We start from the raw sequence: 24,165 nt of genomic DNA on the forward strand, positions 1-24,165 counted from the left end.
TATATATATATATATATATATATATATATATATATATATATATATTTCGAATCTCTGAAAAGTTCCGAATACGAATATAATGAGGTCACTGATTCCATAATGTGCCGAATCGAAAATATAGTTCGGAAGAAACTGCACTTTAATTTCAAAGCCCCCCCGAGAGCTTACCGATAACCTGATCCTCTCCCTCCCCTCCAGTTTTCCCCTAATTACCCGTTCTGCTATAATCGCACGGTACTATTTATTCGCTGGGGATCACGCAGTAAATTCCCGCCTTCCGACGTGTGTACCGGCGGATTCTGCCGGTTGATTGCAAATTAGAACACGAACGGGCGTGTAAGCTTATCGGGCAATATTGCGCATTTGAGTCTAAGTGCTCGCGCAGAAAGGAAGTTATGCCGAATAGCTCCTCGATTGGTACGGAACGTACGGCAACCGGCGGTTTACGTGATTGCGTTTATTAGAGTGCGCAAAAACCTCATATTTTTAAGTAACTTTATGTAGCTGTATGTCACGTAAAGATAGCGTTACTAACGTCAGATCGCGTACAAAGTGTATGGGAGGAGTTTGAAGCGAAATTAGTATGTATATATGAAAAAATGAAGAAATATAAGCGATTAGATTTATATAAAAATTCACGTATCTTCCGTATATTTATTACTACAAACGCGATATCTTCTTCTCTTTACAAAGCGTTTAACTTAATCCTTACGAGCTCGTCGTAATGTTTATCACAGATTTACTGGTTACAGAAGGTATCGTAAAAACGTACCAGTCGGCTCCCGCGACTATTACCTTAATTCCCATACTCGCGCGTTTCGCATAACATCTAAATTTCATAGCTCGGCACCGCGACAGGCAAGAGCGCCTAGTCGCGTCGCGTAAATGCGCGCGCCCAGGCGAGCGCGCGTGCATTAAATACCATACGGAATCGTACGGCTTCTCGCGCTTTACGGAGCGCCCGTGAGGGGACACGAGGAGAAAAGAGGGTGAAAGGGCGAGGCGCTTATTAAGTTAGTCTCGGAGATTTCTGAGCGAGCGCAACGTACGAATTATACGATGCACCTTCGTGCGACGCGCTGCAACGCGCCGAGCAACGAGCGGTGATCGCCGCGAAGAGCGAAGACGAAGACGAAGACGAAGACGAAGACGAAAACGAAGATGAAGACGAAGTCGCCCAAGATGAGACTAGACAACGACGGCAACCGGGTGGAAGAATGATGACCACGACGACGACGAAAGATGACGATAACCACGGACGAACGCCGTCTACGTCCCCAGCCGGGGTGAAAGTAATAATAGTGAGACACACACGCGTGCATACGCGAGGAACCGCGCGCACACCGACGCTAGGCGACGTGTATACGTGAACTGGTGTTTAAGTCATTTTTCGATACGCGCGCGACCGGTACTTAGATGCACGCCGGACTCTCCGAGCCGCCCGCTGGGCTTTCCCAGAGAGGAGAAGCCACCGCCGAAGATGCCGCGTCCTTGAGAAACTCGAGGAGGCCGAGGACGGGCACGGCACGGTCGACTGCCGCGACGACAGAGAGAGGAGTGCGGGAGGGACGATAATCGTAGAACGGATCTTACGATCTATCCTCCGCGCGAGACTCGATCGATCGTCCAAGACGCTTGATCGTCGCTACCTATGCCTCCGTGTGTGGATGAAACGAGGCCGAAACGGCACAACGGGCTACTTTCCTTTCAACAAGTATATATCCCTTACTTTCTATCGCCACGGAAAACGAAAACGTCGAAATGATTTTACAGAACGAGTATTTTTGCCTTGTGGGGAGACCATTAAAGTTCAACAGATACATTCAATATATATTAGATTTAACAATCTTATAAGGCTCAAATGATTCAAAATTGATGAATAAATAAAAATACCGCAACAAGATTTTAGTGTCACTATATTTAATTAAGCGACTTTAAGTTCTAATTGTATACTTATGCGATAATGCGTGTTCTGCGACTTTAAATTTTAACTTTTAAATTGATGTAATTTATTTAATTTTTGAGGCACTGGCCGAATGTTAGGCCGAAACGTATGTTTACGTTAAATAATCTAATTTGACTTAACTAAATATTGTGACACACTATAAGACCTTGTTGCGGCTCTGGGCTCTTTTCACTTATTTATTGATTTAGATTTAACACCCGATGAATTTGAAAAATGTTCCTTATAAATGGTCCTTATAAAATGTGAAATTTTATAAGAACGCTTTATTAATAAAAATATAGCAAACTATTACTCGATCTAATTGCGAGAACATTATAACATTGACAGCGTATGCCGTCGCAATTATGTACTATTAACCCAATTACGTTAGTAAATTCTCCAACATGCGCAAAATAACTAATTGTTGCTACCGCGAACATGATAGTTTGATTCGTATATGAGGCACAACATTCAATACAGAATAATTAAACGTTATCATTATTTAACAACCATACAGAATTCATTTCACATCAATAAATTATGACTTCCGTCGTTTCAACCTAGCCGATAATATTTTTCATTTTATAGATCAACAGACGTAATTATAAATTATACATATATATATACATATATATATTTATAACAGAATTAAAAGAAATGTTCAACAAATTACATGAATCTTGCTGGTGAAATTTCTCTGACAAGAAGAGCCGCGGTATTTCAATTGTTCGTCAATTTACGAGTTGTTAGATATTGTGAAGTTATTGTTACGAGGGATACACCCCGGAAATTGTTAACCGCGCTCGCTATTGATTTACAGGTAATATCATGTTTAACCGTCCCTGCGGCGTAATAGCATAATTGACGTTTTTAGTGTTTAAAACACATCGATTTTCTGCACCTTGGCAGTAGTATGGAGCGATCCTTACCCGCCGCATTCCCCGTGAGATACCGCCGATTAACGCGTCCATCAACGTGGCTCGTGTAGGTGAAAGGGCGCTGAAAGCACGCGGACAAGATACGTTGTTCCCTTATGCCACTTTCATTTCTGCGCTGCATCTCGCGACGCGCGCGCCTTTTTTCTCTTTCCTCTCGTCGGATTTTTCGCGTTTTCGCTTCTCGTATTCTGAGCGCTGGTAAACGAGCCTTTGATCATTTGGGACGACAATAGGCAATGACGAGAATCAACGCAGACGCCGGCGAGAGTTTCGAAGAGCATCTAGAATGTCTCGTAAATAAATTCGCGATATCGCGCGAAGTCCGGCGATATATAGATTCGGGCGGTTATGTGTACGTAGATGTACACCGTAAAAGTTGGAGCAAAAATCGGGTCACGACAAAATATTTTCTTGGATTCTCTTCTATGTGTGCGTGTGTCTTTTCCCTTCGTGTGTGGCCCCTTCTCGCTGCGAATCTTTTCTTTTTTGCGTACACGTATGCGCATGTGTATATGCGCTGCGTGTGATGGACCAAAAGTACTTCAGAAGCTTCTCGTGTCAGGTGGGTGTGCAGAGCACTCGAAGGTGCCTCCAAAAATTACGGACGCTTTAGTGCCCTAGCGGGCGAATTTAAACGAGAAATTCGCATCCGTCAAACGGGGTTGAAAAACAGTAAAAACATACACATCGCGATAAAAAAGGAGCGGAGAGAAATAAATTATATACGGTGGTACGCCACACGTCGAGATAGAAGGGCAATAGCGGGCTCGCGTTATCGATTCCCTTGACCGCAAATAAAGTCGACGAGATCGAGAAATATTGCAAACGCAGCACACCAGAAAATAATCTTTAGATCATATGGCCCCGTAGCGTTAATAATAAGAATTAATAAAATAACTGGAGCCCCCTAAACGTCAATTTTGTACATTCCATTATCTTCGGATTACGCTATAGAGAGAAGCAATAACGTAATATTGATTTTAATATAATAATATAAAATAGTATGTCAGATTGTAAAATGAGAAAACTGCAATAAAAAAGCTATATATTAAGATAAGACGACGAGCTTTATAAAGGACTGGCGCAGCAAGCCGCCTTCAATATCTCGGATTAACCCTAAATCAATATTTGATAAAATATCGGGAACAAAATTTCTCGTTTTAATATGTCTTTTCATCACTGGCAAACATAGACGATTAAAGTCATATAAAATTTATTAGTCTTTTTTTCGTACGCTCATTTTATAACGGTGCGAGCTTCAATATCGGTATTGCACATTCCAATCGACGTGAAAGAAAAGTACCGCGATTTTTTGTCTGTAGGCCAGAAACCTAAATATTCGATCAATATCAAGAATATATAATATAAGAACGGATAAAGCTAACCGTATCCGGAGGATACGTTTCGCAGTTCAAATATTATAAATCATACATAGATAATTTTGATTAAATAAACGGAATTATTTTATGATTTTCTTTTAAAACACTCTACAAAACCCGTTTATATCTTTTAAAATAGAACCAATAACATCTAGTTACGTTACTAAAGTAATAACGTATAGTTATTTTATCTTAATTTATTTTACATTTACAGTTTTCAAATTTTAGTTGTGGTAAAACATTATCTTTACTTACGTGTGCTCTTTCAGTATAGTTTCGATCATATTCGTCGCTATAGACCAGATGAAAACGGAACCGTCCGCGGAACCGACCGCTATGTACTGCCCGTCAGGACTGAAAGCGGCTCTCGTCCAATCGAATCCCACTTTGAAACCGTCAGCGCTGTAAAATAAAATTAAAAATACGACAATTTACTACCTTTAATATTCTACTTACGCGTATATGACAAAAATGTACGACCTACCTGAACGATCCGACAATCTTCTTCATTCGTAAATCAATCAGTTTCACCGTGTCATCCCTCACGCAACTCAAAAGGTAATTTGCGTCTGAAATCAAATGGAGATTCCTTTATAATTCACAATCGTGTACAAGATTGAATAATATTTAAACTGTTTGCGTGGAATGTTTGCGGTGTTGCAACGTCAACCGAGCAAATATCTCGTTGTGCATTGAACACATAAAGCGTCAAGTAAAAACGCATCTACGGGATGTACGAGTGACGCGATAATTCTAAACGTTAAAAGATCTAATTACGGTGCAATAAACTTGTATAACGAGTTGCGATTCACCGTGCCATTGAAACGATTCGTTTGTAATTTTCTTCCATATCGTATCGATCTGACGAGGACTGATGCATAGAACCATTCGGGGGTTATTTCTACTCCCTTTTAAATGAATATATAACTTGGAATAATAAAAAAAGATATTAGAGAGGCGGCCATATACCTGCTTAACTGCAGAAGTTAAAAATCGGACCAATATCGCTCCACTTGAATTCATTCCGCGTTCTGGCAATATCGGAATTAATGAAATGCGATAGAACAATATATCTGAATGAAGTACTCTTGTATGAACGTTGCGCACTTGCAGCTGATACAAGTGCTTTGAGAATACTGCAGAATCGGCGCGAGCCAATTCATTCACGTCATTAGGACGTTGCGATAAAAAGCGAAAACGAAATAACATTATTTGCGTAGCGCGAATAAAATCCATAAATGAAATGCATCGCGTGTAGTTGCCGTAAAATGCCAATTAATATCTTTCGCGGTCGTATTAATTATCCGACGGATAGATACGCGTTATACCTATGCTGTACAAAATTTATAATATTTTATATATTCTATAAAATATTATAAATTATACGCTGTCGCCACTTAACGCTATAATTAAAATAACTGGTTCATCACTTTACATCTCTCCAAATACTTAAGGTATTCTGGATTAATCTGGTTCGTGTTCAATTAAAACGAAGAAGTACAGTTTTGCTTCGATGTTTAAGTTTGTATCATTCGTGTAATTTGTAGTTGCGAATTTATAGTTATGAACTAGATGAGATCAAAAAGTTTTCCGTTGGATATTCACATTTTATTATCTTATTTTTAATACTAATATTATTTTATTATTGATAATATTTTAATATTAATAATATTTTATTATTAATATTAATATTAAGCCACAAAAATTTATATTGTTGCAAAGCCAAAATCTATATTTTTATAATCGTGTTTAGTATATTTTTTCTTTCTATTTCAATCGGGATATGAATAAAATCTTGCAATATATTGGAAATTATTACTAACTTTAGTTCTGTTGAAAATCTGATTCATAAAATAAATAATACAAATAAAATATAATACAGATGTCAATATTCCCGATTTTACGGCGATATTTTTATCAAATTGCATATTTTATATGAATAATTAACATCGCCATGATAATAACCAGTTATTATTCTATTTGACATACCTTAATCGATATTGTAAAATGCATGAGCAAATTGTATGTAGCTACATATTATAGAATCAAAATCTGCTCTGATAATAGACGTATAATTATTATCGTAACGATATCAAACGTAATCATTGCATTGGTTTACAATCCGTATTAAATATATTTACGGAATAATATGCTGCATTAATCCGAATTTCGGCGAGCATATCAATACAATTACATCTCGTAATACACAACAAAAAATCTCGCAATTATTGGTGCTTCAGCATGTGTGTTCAACATTTTAAAAAGCCTTTAATTCGACACTAAAATATTAAAATAACCTTAACTTTACTTACCACGGGATAAATCTAAAGATGTCACTTTCCCTTCCAATAGAATGTCATTTGAGCTGGATTCGGCTCTGGTATCCCAAAACCTGATCCTTTGATCAAAATGACCACTAATTATCGTAGAGCCAGCTCCGTCGGAAGTTACGAGATCGTTGCAACTTGAACCAGCGAATTTCGTTTCTATACCTGCAACACAAAGTTTTTTTTTACCCTCAAAAGATGCATTCATGCAGTCAGACCGCAATTTTATCGTTTGATTATGCATTTAATTAGAGAATTAAAGAGTTAGAGAAATCAAAATTGAAGTGGAAAACTCTGATATTGATTAATCCACAAGTGGAAGAGGAGCGGGCTAATTAAGAGCCAGGCGAGGGTAAACGGTGCGCAAAATTATTCTATATTGTTAAAAATTATTCTCCCGTGTGTTTCGGTCTTAGTTTCGGATCATCCTCAGCACTATCAATGCAAATAAGTTATATGAAGCGTGAATTTCCGAATAAACTTCGCGTAAATGTACAGTAAGGTGCGTTAATTCGCTCGGGTCATAGTAGCCTGACTTATCGGCATAAAAAAATGCAAGGTGAAATAAAAAAAGAGAACTGGTTACTTCTTATTCTTCTTTTAATATTTCGATGAACCGCGCATGGTGTTGATTATTAAAGCAAATACCCAGCGAATTAATGCACTTTACTGTACATCAAATACGGAATAAACAGCAAATATACACATAATCGTCGGTGAAAACGTGCGTGCTTAATAACGGACAAGCATGGATAACCTTCTTTCCGGTTTCATTTATAAAGAAAGATTTTATATGTTGGAAACAATTCAAATGTTCCAACCTTTGACAATTAAGCAAGTTAGCAATTTAATTAGAAAAATAGTTCTGAGGAATAATAATCCTTCCTCTTTTCGTTCAAGTTAAAATTGTGTATAATTTCATAAATGAATGAATGACAAATACATGCAAGAATTAATTACGTAGATCTTTTCTTTTTTCAAGTATCTCCAACATTAACGGACAATAATTAATAATAAATGCTTTAATAAATTCTTTATCGTGTAATCTGCATATAGTTAAAAGATAAATTATACAGTGCAATAATTTATTGTGCATGTATCGTTACGATTAAATCGCGATTAAAAAATTATGATTCATTTTTTTATACTAGATAGAATCTTTTGATACGCAAGCCTTCAGACGTAAAATTTGTCTTTCAAGGATAAATTGTGCGCATTTTAATTTAATTAATAGTGTGTGTGTGTGTGTGTGTGCGCGCGCGCTTTTTGTATTTCATTTGAGAATTCCATGAGAATAATAGAATTACGTCCTCGCGAATTGTGCATATATACGTGCCGACTTAAACGGAGCGGAGTTTAACAATGATTGTATCGAATGTGGATCATGGCTGGTTTCCCCTTTCAAACTGTAGCTCTACACAGCCGAGTAGCAGCTTTCATCGATCTCTACACTGAAATAAGCAGGATTTCAAACTTAATTTACGTCGGGAAATGACATTCGCGTCGCCACGTTTCCGCGAAACTCTTGGAAATCGCGTCGCGGAAATGCCCGGCATCAAGACTGGAAACAGGATAAATTACGAGTTTTCCGCTTACGGTCTCCCCTTCCCCCCTCCCGCCTCCCTATTCTACCTTTCCTTAACCTCGGCCTTTGTACGATTACGAATCCGCACGCCAGTTTCCATCCTACTTTCCCCTACGTGGCCCTGTACGTTAAATCAAACGTGATTTATCGTCTGATCGATTAGTCCGTCGAAGTTTCTACAGCGGGATTTCTCAACTGGCGAATGATGTCCACCATTTCTATCCGAAAATGGTATTACGAACTCCAATTACTTCGCGACAGTGTACCACGTCGGCGAACTGAGAAGCTCTTCTTCCTTCGCAAGCAAGCTTTGTACGTTTCAAACGCGTGTATTCAATTACGCGATCGCGCCTCGGAGAGCATGTCTCTCAATCGTATCGCGGAAATTCTAAGCCAATGAAAACTAAAATTACGTTTCAATTTTCTTCCTCCACTGGAATATCAAATGTTGCTTTTTAATAATTCCATAAAAAACTTGTATTATGTGGTTTTTTTCAATATGTTTTTCCCAAAAATTGTGTAATTATTGCACTGCAATAATAACAAACAGCTTTTTACAGAAAAATAATCATTTATTTCAAAAGGGTATAGAATTAAATATGTGATAATAAATGCATCGATACTTCCAAACCAAATTAATAATAATAATAATAATAATAATAAGGGAGACCGGGGCAAGAATTGGTACACGGTAACTGTTGTAAAAGTGATAAAATATAATACTGCATAAAAAATATAATATTTCCACAAAAACATTGCGGTAAATATTTCAATTCAATTAGTTATTTCAGGCTGAGTAGCGTAGTATTTTTACAAACGGAAGAAATGTTTTTAGTTTCGTACAGCCGCAAGTAAAATAAATCAGTGATATGTATTAAATGTTATATTTATATTATAATAAATCTGGTCATTATATCGTAATTTAAACTGTTTCTTTAGAATCTTTCAATAGCATGCGGCTATTGAAAAATTCTTTTGTTTATATTCCATTTATTAGTTACGTGTAAAAGAATCATTAACAAAAAAAAATACGTACCAAACTTGCCTCAGTCTCCCCTAATAATAAATGTATTATGTAAGATAATTTAAAAAACAACAACAGTGTACATTGTTTTCTTTTTGATATACCTCATAAGCACTCATTGTGGCACTGTTATACTCAGTGACAAGTAATACGTATATTTATGACAATGATATTTACCCACGGCGAACACTTAATCCTCATGGTATACAAGTTTCGCGGAAAGCAAACTTTACAAACTTCAAATGCGATGAGTAGGTTTCACCTCTCCGAAAATAAAATGTCTTTTAAGGTGCGTCCGTGCGTAAAGAGAAATTTGTCGACAATTCCTATCTCACCTCAACGCCCAGCGCACGGGGCGTTCGCAGACAGAGTCTTATCTCACAACAAGTAACCGTACCACAATGCATTCGCAACGCGCGCCGCCTATCGCGATTCAGTAAAATACGCGAGACGCGTACGGCTAATAAACGTCGACGTAAAAATCATTAGCAGGCAAAACATATCTCCGCGAAATGCGCTACCGCGCGGCGCTAGCCGCGCACAAAGGGACGTCTACTGTACCCGTACTCGGAATAATGCGTGAATGTTTCCATTTGATGACTAGATTTGAGTCGTAATGATGATGACGGTAAGACAAGAGAGTAACTTAATCATCGCTCTATACGCGTCCCTGGTAATCACAAAGATGATGTTAATTTCTGGTATCTAGTTAGGCAATCTTTCTTTTTTCTTCAGGTACAAATTTTCCTGCAAAAAGCACGACGTTTCTCCACAGATATCAACAAGAACAATCTCTTCCGCGCAATACCGTTTCCTTTAATATTTTAATAGTGTTTATGAGACAATAGTCTCGCTTAATGTAAGCAGGAAGGACAAAAGCGATTAGTTAAATTTAGTTAAATATGATTGATTATGCAGGATGTTTCATAATTTTATAAAACAAAAAAATTTTTCTTTCCTTTTTCTCTGGCAGGTTAAGGTGGTTAAGAGAAGGCAGTAATTCTAGAACGTCAATTCTTGCATGTCGCACAAAGATTATCCATATATCCCTTATCTATAATATAGTTCTTTATGTACTGGTCTCCTTAAGTTCAATGTATAATTCAGGTAAGTGCATTATATATATTAACGTGCATCTATCCCTCAAACGAGGCATAAAGGATTATTGGCTTTTCGTATAAGCCTTCTTCATCCGTCAGTCATGATAAGAGCTTTCGGGGATGTTAATTTGCCCTCCCGTGCTTTTCGCATATTAATATGTACTCCACATGCATATACACATTTGCTTTAAAGATATGTTATTCAAATGTAATTGTCTTAGATCTGCCGGGCCATCTTTCATTGAATTTTTTCATGTAAGGATTAAATCGAGCTCTTCTTAGAGATTTAATATAGGACCACCACTTTTTCCGGTAGTTTTTGAAAATTCAATTTTAATTTATATAGTAATCGTATCCAACGTATTAATCAAAATATAGGACAGATAATTTATTTTTACGTATTTAATCATTGGCATGGCATATCTCTCTAAATCGTTCTGTCAATGTTTATATTTTCACACGTTTGTACATTTTGAAAAAATAAAAATAAAAATAAATAAAATTTCAAAATATAGTCTTTCGCCCTAAAAAAGATTGATTCTTTAAGATAGCGTAACACTCGCGAGTGGCGCGCAACGTGCACGACTGAAATACAATGGCGGCGATTAATTTCCCGGGACGTTAGAGAGCATTTGGCACGTCTTTTCAGTCAGCGGTAAACGCGTGACACGAGAGAGGAGAGGGGGGGGGTGTTATTTCGTCGGTACGGCGAGCGAAATTCGTCTGTCTGCGGCACACGATTGTGTCCGAGAAGAGTCGCTCGGGAGCGCCCGGACGAAATTGCGCGGCGACGTGGCCGAGGTAGATAATAGCGCGATAGAAAACAGCTGATCCACTTTAAACGTCCTTTTTGTCTTAAAGCGTCCGCGGTAAACAATAATTCACGCTTAAACGCCCTTTCAGCGCCGCTTTCCCATTGTGCCGCGCGCGCTTCGCGTTCGGAGATTTATTTGTGCAAAACTTTTGTACAAGCGCCCGCGCGCCGGTCTTCCTTGATAGCGCGCGGTTTTCGCTATTTTGCTGCTGGGGCCACGGCGCAACAACAAAAGGCCGCCGCAAGGCTAAAACGGATGTCCCCGGGAGTATACCTGTGTGTATCCACGCAGGTATCCGCGCGCCTCGACGCGCGCACAATTAACTTAAACTCGACTACTGAATGACCCCCGACGAGACGACAGCTATAAATTACGTGGACCCAAGTTAAGCCACAGGTTAATTACGCTGCACGCGCTCTCCCCGTTGTGTTATCTGCATTGCATAAAAGAAAAAATAAGACGGATAGGTATTCTGTACCTCGAGTGCGTTCGCCGGCCGCGGCGAAAAAGTTTTGTATTTATGTAACAAGTTTGATGGCCGGCCGCAAACTCAGTCGGGGATGGACGATTTGTGATGGTGTGTGGCTCGACTTCTTACATTAATTATCGCCCGGCTACAACTACGGCGCTGTGTATCACTTTAGGCGACTTGATTTAAGGAGATACGCTTTTCGAAATTACGCTTTTCAACTTTCATAAGGGCCTGCATATCGCAAAGTAATGCAGTTCTCTCGTTATGCCCGTGCAGGAAACTTCGCACTTTACGCTTTCATCAGTATTAACTTAATGCAAAAGACTCACGTAAAAGAATATAATTCTGAAGCACGTCGGGATCGGTGCGATACAATGAATTTATTTTACGTTTTACAATTTCGTTATAACACTGCACTCGTAATCATGAATGTTATTCATTTTTTTGTGAAAATAGTAGCTAAAATGAAGCATACTAAATAAATGTACAAGTACGCAAATAAACATACGCGCGGAAATGAGTCATTTTTTATAACTGATGTTTTATTTTATTGGCAATAATAATATCCGACAGTGGCGACAGTTTATTCTCTCTGCAATAGCTGCACACACTTATCTGTCGTTTAATTTGCGCGAATGTAGTTTTTGTTTGAAGTATTTTGTGTGAAGTGGTATAACATACTATAAAATAAAAACGTAACGAAATCAACAGTTGTTGAAATTTGTTTCGCGTGCATCAGTTATCTTTCCATAAACGAGATCATTGCTATACATAAAATGCATAGTGACTAATTCGTGATTTATAAAAAGAGTCATTAAAAAAATAGAAATATTTTTTATTTTTATGATGATTCGCGTCTCAATATCTGTTCACCGAGAAATTCAAGCAAATTACATATTATATTACGTATCTCACGGATAACGGAGATAGCACGTACGGGTAATTTTATTTTCGTCCATTAATTATATCTCAACTAAGATCTAACAAGAAGATAATAATATTTCCTCTGATGCGAGACACGGTGTGACGCGATTTATTGAAATTCGGCGAACGCTCATGCACGCCGGTTAATGACGCAAATTATTATTTCGCGTGCCGAGCGAGCGGGTAACTAAAGGCCGAGTTTAAGGCGATTCCGGACCTCGCAAATTAATACTACGCGTACGCGCCATTGTATTAAGCAGTCTCTGCAGCTTTGTATCCTTTGTCAATACGATTTCTCGGGCTACCGGCCGCACACACCGCAGGATTCCGTAGCCGCGGCGCTCCGTGTTGACCGTAGTGTAAATCGATATCTCGAGCCCGTTCTTCAGATAGAGCGCTCGAGCGCGCCGTTTCACGAGATTAGTCCGGCGGCGCCAGGGTAAATCCCGAATACATTTGCGGGAAATGAGATCCACCGTGGTTCGCTATCTTCGCGCGTCCGGCCGGCCGGCCGCCTGCGTGTGCGCGGCCTTGGCTCAATTTATTTTTCCCTGCCCACTTAAAGCCCCCTACATTTTGCACCGAGGACGCGAGCCGCGATCTGTGCACATACCTCGAGAATAGCCACTTTCATCCGGCCGTAAATTATCACTTTCGCCCCCTGTCTTCGAAGCGGCGGCGGCGGCGGCGGGCGCTTATCGCGGAGTCTCGCACCGTCGCGTCGTCGCCGAAAGCGGTGAAAGATTCCTCTATTTTACGGACGAACGGATTACGATTCGATACGCCGAAGTTGTTGGGCGCGGGGAGCAAATGGCCGAACAAGCGCCGAGTGCTTTTTTCCCCCGATAATTAGCGTGATAAATCCCCGCGCGTGTGGGGTGAGCGTCGCGAGGAGTCCTTGGCGTTTCGCAGCGAGTTAGGTATCGGCCAGCGATGTCCGCGCATTCCGCTCGGACGAAGAGCGCTTCCCAGGAAGGGAGAAATTACATTCGCCCTTGAATGCGCGGAATTATCGTGTTACTATTCCGGCTACACCACCGGCGATTTTCAATTGACTCGGAAGCCGCGCGCCATTAGACTCTTACGCGGATACAGGTAAATAGCCCTCGTCCAACACCTGCCAGTCGAAGGTCAGCGATAATGCTTCGGTGAGAAGAGACTCGGACTATATATATCGCATCCGGCACTCGCGATTATTCACGGCCCGACTGTGGGAGTTGTCGCGTGAAATTAGATCACGACGCGTGAACTTTCTAGGACAAAAGGGCTTCTAATGGCGAGTCCGTACGGTACGCACTCGAACCGGAAACTATTAGACGTAAATGCGCGTGCTGAAGGGTATAATTCCCATGTCGTCTGCATTCAGACAGATCCTATACAAATCAAGAAGAGAGAGAAGCTCTTCGGACAATAGGGTGTAATGTACACGAAAAATCAATATCGATGATGCATTAAAATGCGGAAATTTTACCTTAGTTTTCACATCAATATTCTTCAACTTGAAATTTATTGTCTGTACGTGTTTTTTTATTAATATAAATTATAATTGATCGCGATAAAGAGTAACGCACATTGGCAGGCCAATTAAAATCCGAGAGAAGAAGTTTTCAATATTTTCAAAGCGAGACTTTTCTTTCTTGTTTTAAGAACAAATTAGTTTTAACGTTCGGTATGAGATAACAATGAGTACCATTCATTAGAAACTGATTAATGACGTAATGAAGAAATCTGAGTGTAACAAAACCGTCTCGTATACCTTGTCCTGAATAAACTCGTGTCCTAGTTTAAGAGTTAATTAAAATAGTTCTCTTTTCCCGCAAGTAATGGATTTGTGATTAATCCTCGCTTTTCTCTTCTGACAAATCATTCATTAGGTTACATAAATCTATCTTTATTATCCTATCAATTCGTTGCTTTCATTTTGAGGTCATTCAAGGTAAAGAATCATTAAAGTCACCGCGCGGGGGTTACTCGTCCGATCTCCTATCATTTTATCTCTGATCGTATTTATTCAATCACAAGTTTTTTCCAAAATTCGTTTCATTATCCGCAGAAATCGTCTATTAAGAATCCTGCGAGATAAAGTGTTTTCTATGCCGATGAAGACCGTTTAAGGAGTGAAACAGGCGAGAGGGAAATCTCTTCTTTCGCGGAAGGATCTTATCGATTTAATTAACGCATCCACGACAATCCGACGAACGCCGTTCGTCCGTTAGCCCGAGAAGAGGCAGTTTTTATCCCATCTTCGCCATTATGCGGCGCGCCGTTGATGCCGGCGCGGCTTGCCCCGTACGAACCGGGAGCCGGGCATTATGGGCGTCATATTTTCCGCGGCGGTCCATTGTGCAGCCCCGCGTACGACGTGCAACGTGGAATATGCATATGAATGACCATGCAGATTCGCCGTTTGTTTTATTATCTTGGAGCGCTCGTAAGTGTATCTGCATTATGCAACGACTAATAGGGGTAATGGGCAACGTGATTACCGCCAGCACCGCGCATTACTTTCGGCTCATACTTCCCCGCACTCATTCTGTTACGAGAACGGAATGAACGTACCGCGTTTTAACATTAAGCAACCTGATATGTCGGGCGATCGCCGCGCCGCTTAAAATTTTCTTTCGCCCGCCTTAAAAGTATTTATCGTCGTCGTATTACGCCGCGCCGCGCCGCGCCGCTCCGTCCGGGGAGTCGGGCTGTGTTTCGGGATTACCAGGCGAGACCTCGATTGTCGGTAAATATACGCAGATGAGATTCAGAATTGTTTTGCATAAACTAGTTTAATTAAAGTACTTTAAATTGTTCCCGTGCGGAAATTCGGAATCGGATCTTTACATCCCGCGATTCCTCGATCCCCTCTTTCTCGCCTTGGAGAAGGTGCTCGATACGTGGGGATATCTTGTACGAGACGGCGATTACTGAGTTTGCGATTTTAATGATTAACTTAATAGATTAACGTTTCGCAATCGTGGTTATACCCTTATTAATAAATGTCTCGAGAGAAACAGCCGCTTTTCGTCCTCTTAATCAATGAAATAACGATTCACTTACATGCTTTGCTGCGCAGATCCCAGATTTTTAAGGTCCGATCATAACTTCCCGTAACTACTTTCGACGGCTCGCCGAGAAACTTCGCCGCCATCACCTTCGCGCAGTGGCCCGTGAGTGTATGCTGAAACAAAAATATAAAAATTTATTTGTGTGAATCGCTATCTCGAATATAGCGTAGATAAAATACGGGTACACATGTAGGTCAATATATAAAATGAAAAATATCTATCACATGCCGGTTGAATAATCTATCTGGTTTGGCAAATATTTTTTAATAAAAAAAAACAAAATATTATTTTAAGATTTTTCCTCCTAATTAATTTCATGAATTAATTTTAACAATCAAACAATATGTAATATGATAAACTAATATACAGACGTTTTATTTAAAATAGTTAATCTCAAGTTCAACATTTAAACCTTCTTAAAAGTAATCTTATTTTTATTTTATTTATTTTAATATATAATTAAACACGCTTGCGATAAATAAATAGCAAAATCTATTATGTTTCACGCGAAACAAGTTCCGACTAAAACACGAGTTATAAAAGGCAATTAAAATATATTATTCGCGTCACGAATTCGCCCTCCGTTATAAACTATTTTGTTTAAATACAATTTGAAAGCGCCGGAGTCATTGGCGCTTTGCAACTGAAGTCCTGAACTTTAAACAGGGACTTGTTAGATCGAGCACCGGCTTTCATAAGTTGATTTTCTCTCTCCTACTTTCGAGTTTAGCTCTCTGCTCCGAGCATCGACGTGTTCGAAATGAGAAATGAATGTAGCTGCAAGGGGCGGAAGCGGACCGACGGTATAAAGCGTGCGTTTTCCAACGGAATGGTACGTCATCCTTTAACGGTAACAAGAAAAGAGTTCGATTTCATTATTACCTTCATATTGAGAGTTGAACAAGAAAACTCTCGACTGGCGGACTGTTTCCCTTTATATTCCCGATATTTCGCTTATGAACACTCGAACGCGATATGGATTTATCAAAAATTACATCAGCGGAGAGGCTTAAGCGCGACCGTAACGACCGTCGCGATGAACGTAATATACCCAGGTATTACGATTGAAAATATTGCTAAATATATCCCGAGGGATATTTGTTGCCATTGACATGACATATGTCAACGACAGTTGTTCCGTCTCTCTTTACCTCGAGCATTTTTACGCGAACGAGCATTAAACTCATACGTTGACGTCCATGGCGGCGGCCCATTTTACGAGCAATTTTTTTTTTCGATCGCGAGCTATACGCCCGATATATTCTAGGGTTCTCTTATCAAAGTTTTTGGGAGCGATATACGTTCGATGAATGGTTCTCTATATTTTTTTCACAGCGCGATCCCGAAAACGCCGAGTCTTTCAATTCGAAACAGAATTTGTTATCTCTCGTTTATTTATCCCGCTCGTTTATTTATGCAAAACATCGCTTTCTCTCTCTCTCTCTCTCTCTAGAGCGTAAATCACCATGGCAGATATTAGCTGTACATTACTGTAATCATAAGCGGGAAGTGTATCGGAATATTCAGCATAAAGTTAATTACGTTTAGGCGTTTCTTAACGATCGCTTGTCGATTAGGAATTTGCCAGGGGATGGCAATGGCTACTATCGGGCCGGCTACTTTACGAGTGAATAAATTTTTCAATGACAGCATGTGTATCGTGCGTTATATATATATATATTTATCGTATCCCCGCATTAATGGCGCAAACTGCTAATGAAATTTCAAGGATGATATACGGAGTTCTCATGCCCCAAGACCGCGCGGCTTAATGGACGGAGGGGGGTAATTCAAAAACAGGCGACGAGCTAATATCAGAGTCCGAGTTTTACGAGTTAATAAATTACTTAGCAAGGGAGGGCGATGCATTCTTTGTTTCAATGTTGACGCAACGTATTTGCGACGTGCGTGTCTACGACGGCGATAAAATTATCGAGTGATATATGTAGCACTTATACGGTTACGTAAACACCCGTTGAATCTAAAGAGTAACAGCGATATCGACGAGTCGCTTTACAAATCAATCAAGTCGCGCGACCGGGACCGCCACCAGGCGTGATTTAATGACCGCCAGCACCTTGCCTTCCGCGTGCACCGCGCTTGCACATCTCGTCGTTAAATTGAAATTCTGAAGTTATCTCATATACGCTCCGCTCGTTCCTTTTTCTACCGTCGCGTCGTCGTTTAATGGTGAAGAATTCAAGCGTGACGTCGGACAAGGGATGGCGGCGCGCGGGAAAGCGACTCAAGGGCTCTCTTCCCGTGTAAGAGAGAAGAGACATTAAAAAGAAGACTTCGCCAATTTAAGGTGCGCGGCGCCGGGAGCTAGCACGCTCTTGAAAAATGTCCTAATGTAAATTAATGGCCCGGAAGTTTAGCTGGAAGGGCTATAACGTGAAAGAAACACAGGTAGAAGTGCGCCGGGCGGCCCACCCTCGCTCGGCCTTATACGAGCCTGCAAGGAGAACTTTACCCTCTTCCGCGAAGAGAGGAAGGAGGAAAGAGGCACCGAAGAAAGTGCACCATAATCTAGGGTCTCGAGAACTTTGCCGAAAGTGCGACGGCGAGTCCACATTTCTTCCGTACGTTAAACGGCTGAATGGACTTTACTTTCAATCGCCCTTGTGTCCTGTTAAGAATGACACTGACACAACAGGGACGCGAAAGAATGTGCTCTTTTCAAAATTTTCGTGAAAAGTGGACACATATTTCTACTAACGACTAGAATACTTGACTAGATACTAAAACACATGAAAGTTAAAAACTTTTTCTAAAATATTTAAGAAAATTAATTTCAGTGTTGCAACAAATTTTCCGTAAAATTCTTTCTTATTTAGAAGAAACTTGTGTATCGAACTCAAGCAAATACTTTTATAAAGTTTAATCTTGTTCGGCAATATATTTTGAAATTCGTTTCTTAATACACAAATTTTCTTTCAAGATTTTTATGATGTACATACATACGTACATGTACACATGGAGCTTTTTACGAGTAAACTTTTTGAAAAAGTAGCTCAATTTATTGCACACTTCTAACGTTTTACAACTGTGCTCTTTCTTGCTTTCTTACAATGAAAATTTTTTCCCTGTATCTTACAGTTTCTAAACTCTAATACTGTTATCTCGAAAGGAACTTTAAATTTCGACTTAATGAAATAAAAATCAATATTGTTTCTGTTGTTCTACTTTCTAATTCTTAATTTAACAAATAATAGTTTAATATAAAAAATCATTAAAAACAAAACGTAACTTGAAAATTTCTATATAATGAAAACCAAACAATATAGTTTATATTAAAACTTTAACTAAAGTACGCTTCGATTTTTGATAATCTTCAAAATTGGGACTATAATATTAACACGTAAGCAAATTACAAGTTTCGGAGCGATACATAAGTCTTTTATTGTAATGAATATATGAATGGAAATGTGTCTTCTATCTCTCAGGCTATTCTCAGGAAAGCAACGGAAGCTATTCGAACATTCAATAATTTCGCGTAACAATGTAGTAACTTTGTTCCATGCCATGCAAACACGGAGGTAATTCGAGATTACGGGGCAAAATGCGGAGCACGCGACCGCAGGTGGGAAGTTTATTAACGCGAATATTCGAAAAGCCGTCGTAATCCGGCGGATCCTCGGCATACGGATTACATTTCTTTGGTGACGAGTTCGAAGGACCGCGCGTAAACGAATTTCGCGAAGGACGAACTTATCCAATCACGTATCCGCGATAATACACGGTATATTCTCACGTACGCGATGCTTAGCGCGCGTAAATATATATTACGTATCCGTCGTATATAGTAATATTATCGTGTGACATATAACATCCGAAGTACGCGCATCAAAGAAGGAACGATAGAGCGCTTTAGAAACGTCAAACGCAACCGGGGAAGCTCTAACAATCCGCGTGCGACGCGGTTTTACGTTGGCGTCTCCGGGAGTACTTTGCCGTCGTGCATAAACTCGAAAGACGACCAAACGACGTCAATCCGCTCAGATGCTAAATGTTGAACGCCCACAAAGCCGAACTCTGAAAGCAGCGTCTCCGGTGATTGTGGGAAAGATTCTGATTTCCAGGGGAACGACCAATAATTTCCAAAATTCATATACTGAATTTAAATTTGATTCTCTACACGGAATATTTCCAAGTGACGCAAAAATGGCTTTTCGCGAAAATTGGAAGTAGGTATATAAAAAAATTAAAGAATAGAGAAAAAATGATTTCCAACCAATTTGTATTCAGAAAAAGATTGATTTCAATATCGCCAAAGAATTTGTAAGGTAAATGTACCAATACCGGAACACTTAAGACCTATATATGTCTGGACACCTTTATCATTTTAGTTTTTAAATAAGTATAACGCGAATTAAAATCAAAGATAATAATATAATACAAGAAAAATATTCTTATCTTTGATTCTTTGATTTTAATTCGCGTTAGAACTTATTTAAAAACTAAAATGATAAAAATGTCCAGACATAGGTACGTGTCCAGGCATTGGTACATTTACCTTAATAAAGATAAGGAGAAATGCGAGACGTATGATGCGTCGTTCCTATAAAAATTTTATCATTTTCTAAAAGATTATCATATGTGAATGACAGAACAGTAGAATAGTAGAAACACACGAATTGCATGCCGAGGGAGATTCCTTCGTCCGACATCCGCGCGGCAGGAATCGGCCTGGGAAGGTACACACCGGAGTTTGAGGGCTACGCGGTTGATATCGTCTTTTTACGATGCACCAAGTTCCACTCGTGTGGTGTATGTATATACACCTGGTGTGTTCCTGCCAGCGCAATAAAAGCATAAACTTCTTCATAGTCCTATAGTGCTCCATCGAGGGCACGGAACAGTAACGCCGGCTAGCCGGAGAAAAAGAGAGCGGGAGAGTGACGAGTGAGATCCCTCAAGTTATACGGGGGCTTCAATTAAAGTCGGTAAAAAGAGGCGGCGGGGAAGCTTCCTGGAAAGCAACTAGCGACCCATGTTTTATGGCCGTTGAACGCTCGCGCTGAAGCTATACGCGCGGCGCGATTCGCCACCGAAAACCGTTTCCGAGGGTGGTCGAATGTGTTCGGATAATGCTTATTAGTCATCGCGCTAGCGGTGGTGGTTTCACTCCCACCCCTCGAATTTGACGTTACTCGCTAATCTCACGCTTGATCTCTATTGCCGCTCGTTAATTTCAGTAACACAGTTATTACCGAGAGACGCTGCGCGCCCGCGCTCCTATAAAAACTTCCAACAGTCTAAATGAAGACGGAGTATACATATTCTCGTATAATCGTGATGAATATCTCTTCCAAGAAATTCATGTAAAAAGCATGCGTTGGCTGGAAAAATTATTGCGTAACGTCAGGCTCTGCAAGTGCATTTAAGTAAAAACACACACACTCTCCCTCTCTCCCTCTCTTTCTCTCTTCTACGTAAAAATGATATACATATATATAAATAAATATATACATGTATATAAATAAATTTATGCCTTCAAGTGATTCTCACGACAGTACTAATCAATATAATAAACATCCTAGATCGGAAGTTACGTACTTCTCGCCCACATACCTCATGAATATCATTTTCAAAAAAAAATAAGTGCTACGGCACCGTGTATTTCTCATAAATCAACACCAGCTGACTCGCCGTCGCCCGCGGCACCTCGTGATCCGGTCAGACGCTTTATCTTAGGATCTTGTAGCCTAGCTTTTCCGCGATAGAAATGATTGACTAGACGAACGTACGTAGAAAAAACCTTCTTCTACAAGAGTTTCTTACACGCTGTTTCAACTTAATACTTCAGATTGTATAAATAAAAGAAATATCTCTAAATGGATAATGTCATTTCGATAAATGAAAATATTCTTATAAATTTTAATGTCTTCTCTTTTTATATTATTTTAATTATACATATTAACTTAGAATACTTCCGACTTAATGTCTTATTTTCTGTAATTTTTAATTTAATAAGAGAAATTGGCAGATATTCAAAATAATAGTTTAAATATAGGTCACTTTGAATTAAAGGAACAAACTGAAGAAACGAAAAGAAAAAAAAGCTTCAGGTGGCTCCGTTTTAGAGCGACGCGATTGTTTCGTTCCAGCTCTCACACTTGAATTCATACGTGCGCCTCGATGCACTCTATGCAGCGGTTCAAAAAGGGAAAGCGTCAATCGAATAAAACCCCCGCGATACAAAGTAACTCACTCGCGAAAGGTTAATCATATTTAACGGTCATGGCAAATATTAAGAACGTTAATTACAAATTAATTGACATATTTTATTTATAAAATTCAAATATACAAACAACGCTTCTCATAATTAATAATAGGCGGAATTACAAATTATATATTATTATCGCGTATTTTCTGCTATTCTCTCGCGTAATGACAATTAAAACTCCGCGCATTGTAAATGCTAACGTATAATTTCATGACGATTTTGTATGCCTACGACAAATAATATTGTGAAGTCACGAATAATAACGCGCGTTATTTAAATTATTAACTAATGACCGATGACCATTTCTCGTATACATTGCTTTTGTAGTCACGTTGGGTGACAGATCAATGAATCATTGCAATTTATTGAATATCCAATATTTTTATTGTAAAATCTTGCAATGAAATAATATGGTATTAACATAAATACAATCCGCAATTTTAATGGAGGGATCAAATAATTTATTATTTCCCACATGGCAAATAGATATGAAGCATCCATTTTCATACATCGCAAACAATTTATTCCTTTCAAAGATAAAAAAATCTCTTTATATAAACTATCATTTATAATATTGCTAATGTAAATATTGATGCACAGTAATTTTCTATTTGCATCTTATATATAGATATTATTTGTTAATGCTGCATTATCTCGCAGAGTGCCGTCCAGGCCGCGAGTCTCGCAACAATCCTGCGATTTATCCAACAATATCACGCCCATATCCTATTTAAACTAAACGCAAACACATATTGTACAAGCCGTATTACGTATTATTGTAATAGTTAAGGCGCGCGCGCGGCGCACTTGGCGACTACTATGTCCCCGAAGAAACACGTTAAGTTCACATATGAAAACACACAGCGGTGCCGGTGGAGTTAAGCAAATCAGGAGTCGTCCCCTTCCCAGCAAACATTTACCGATACCTTCGCGGAAAGCGTCTCGCATCGCGGGACATGAGAAACTTATACGCCTCGCTCTAAGCAACTGTTTACACATAGTAGAATGCTTGCACGCGAGTCGAGCACGTCAGCTATACCGGCGTTCTCATCGTTCCTCACTGCCACTTCGTTAGTAGCGGGCCTCGCGCGGGCGTATGCATGTTTCCGCGAAGCGAAGTATGCCCCCTTGTCTTATCGTCGCACACATTAATTACATTCATCCGTGACGACGGACTCCACTTTGATTCGCAATGTCGAACGACCTTGCGACGCGGTCTCGCCTCGGCTCGGGTCGGTGAAAAGCATGCCTCGTCTGCCGATTGGCGATATTCTCAATAAACGAGCCGGCAAAAAGCCGACGCATTTCATGTCCAATTCATCCCTCGGTTGTCACACCTCTTTTTTTAACATTTTTTTAAGGATTTTTTTAACATAATGCCTCTCAAAAAGTTAATTTTTTATAATGAGAATACATTCTACAATGTTTAAACTTAAGTCTAGAATTTTTTACGATCCTCTTAAACTGTTAGCTTTTGAACAGCATGCAATTGTTTGAAAATTGGTTGAGGTCACTTTGACCCCCCGTGTGACAGCCGAGTTAAGTAATCGTATGATTGGCATAAGTACCGAGTGTGTCGTGTGTCGCGTCGAACGCACTGCACTGACAATAAGTTTCGATACGACAAATTATACGGATAACGGAGTGAATAGTCCCGTCAGGAATGAATAGATAACTATTATAACCGTTACAACTCCGTGTAATCGATCGAGGTATTAATTTATCGAAATATTTAGTTTGAGGAATATTTTCCTGTGAAGAGATAAAATAAAACCGCGTATTTGGCAATTTATGCGTCAATTTACGAAGATGATTTAAAGAATATTTCTTTAAACGTACGATAATTAGTTTATTCGGGATCGCACGATATAATCGTTATGTTGTATTAAACTGGTGTGCTCGATAATTCTATCTAATATTAACAAAGAAAAAGGAGGATAAGAAAAGCTTGAGCTCGCGAAAGTAAAAGTATAATATATTACATAATCATAGCGAACGATAAACTAATAAGATAACCAGTATTTACATACATGCATTATCCGACATGTGTGCATTTGTACATTTAGGTATCGCGAGAAAATACGATGCGGTGCTCATCATGATTTAATGCGAACCGGGCACGCCAAGTTTTTGTACCGCAACTTGGTGTTACTACTTGCGCGCGAATTCTGCACAGTTGCAGTTGGAGTTGAACCGGTAACACTCAAGCCATATATTTGACTAACTGCATAAATTTTACATCTGTTCCCGGACTATGTTATTCATCTTATCTTTTTTCGGGGGAAAGATAAAAAGACACACTAGTTTTGGTTGTGTCACATTTGCTCACGCTAGGGTAGACACGTATATATATATACATGCTACAGGA

General features: G+C 39.4%; 1 protein-coding gene across 1 annotated transcript in view; it reads right to left on the reverse strand.

Moving 5' to 3' along the window:
- LOC112458561 (autophagy-related protein 16-1-like) overlaps window positions 1–24,165 on the reverse strand; it is a 203,064-nt gene that overhangs the window by 16,109 nt on the left and 162,790 nt on the right. Inside the window, exons 2-5 of the mRNA XM_025022251.1 lie at window positions 15,561–15,681; window positions 6,575–6,754; window positions 4,747–4,831; window positions 4,518–4,664 (exon numbers count right to left, since the gene is read on the reverse strand). Of these exons, the coding sequence (XP_024878019.1) occupies window positions 4,518–4,664; window positions 4,747–4,831; window positions 6,575–6,754; window positions 15,561–15,651 (503 nt within the window). The 5' untranslated portion in view covers window positions 15,652–15,681. The remainder of the gene's footprint in view (window positions 1–4,517; window positions 4,665–4,746; window positions 4,832–6,574; window positions 6,755–15,560; window positions 15,682–24,165) is intronic.

The sequence above is a fragment of the Temnothorax curvispinosus genome, unplaced genomic scaffold, assembly GCF_003070985.1.
Source record: "Temnothorax curvispinosus isolate PA1 unplaced genomic scaffold, ASM307098v1 QBEX01008992.1, whole genome shotgun sequence".
NCBI lineage: Eukaryota > Metazoa > Arthropoda > Insecta > Hymenoptera > Formicidae > Temnothorax > Temnothorax curvispinosus.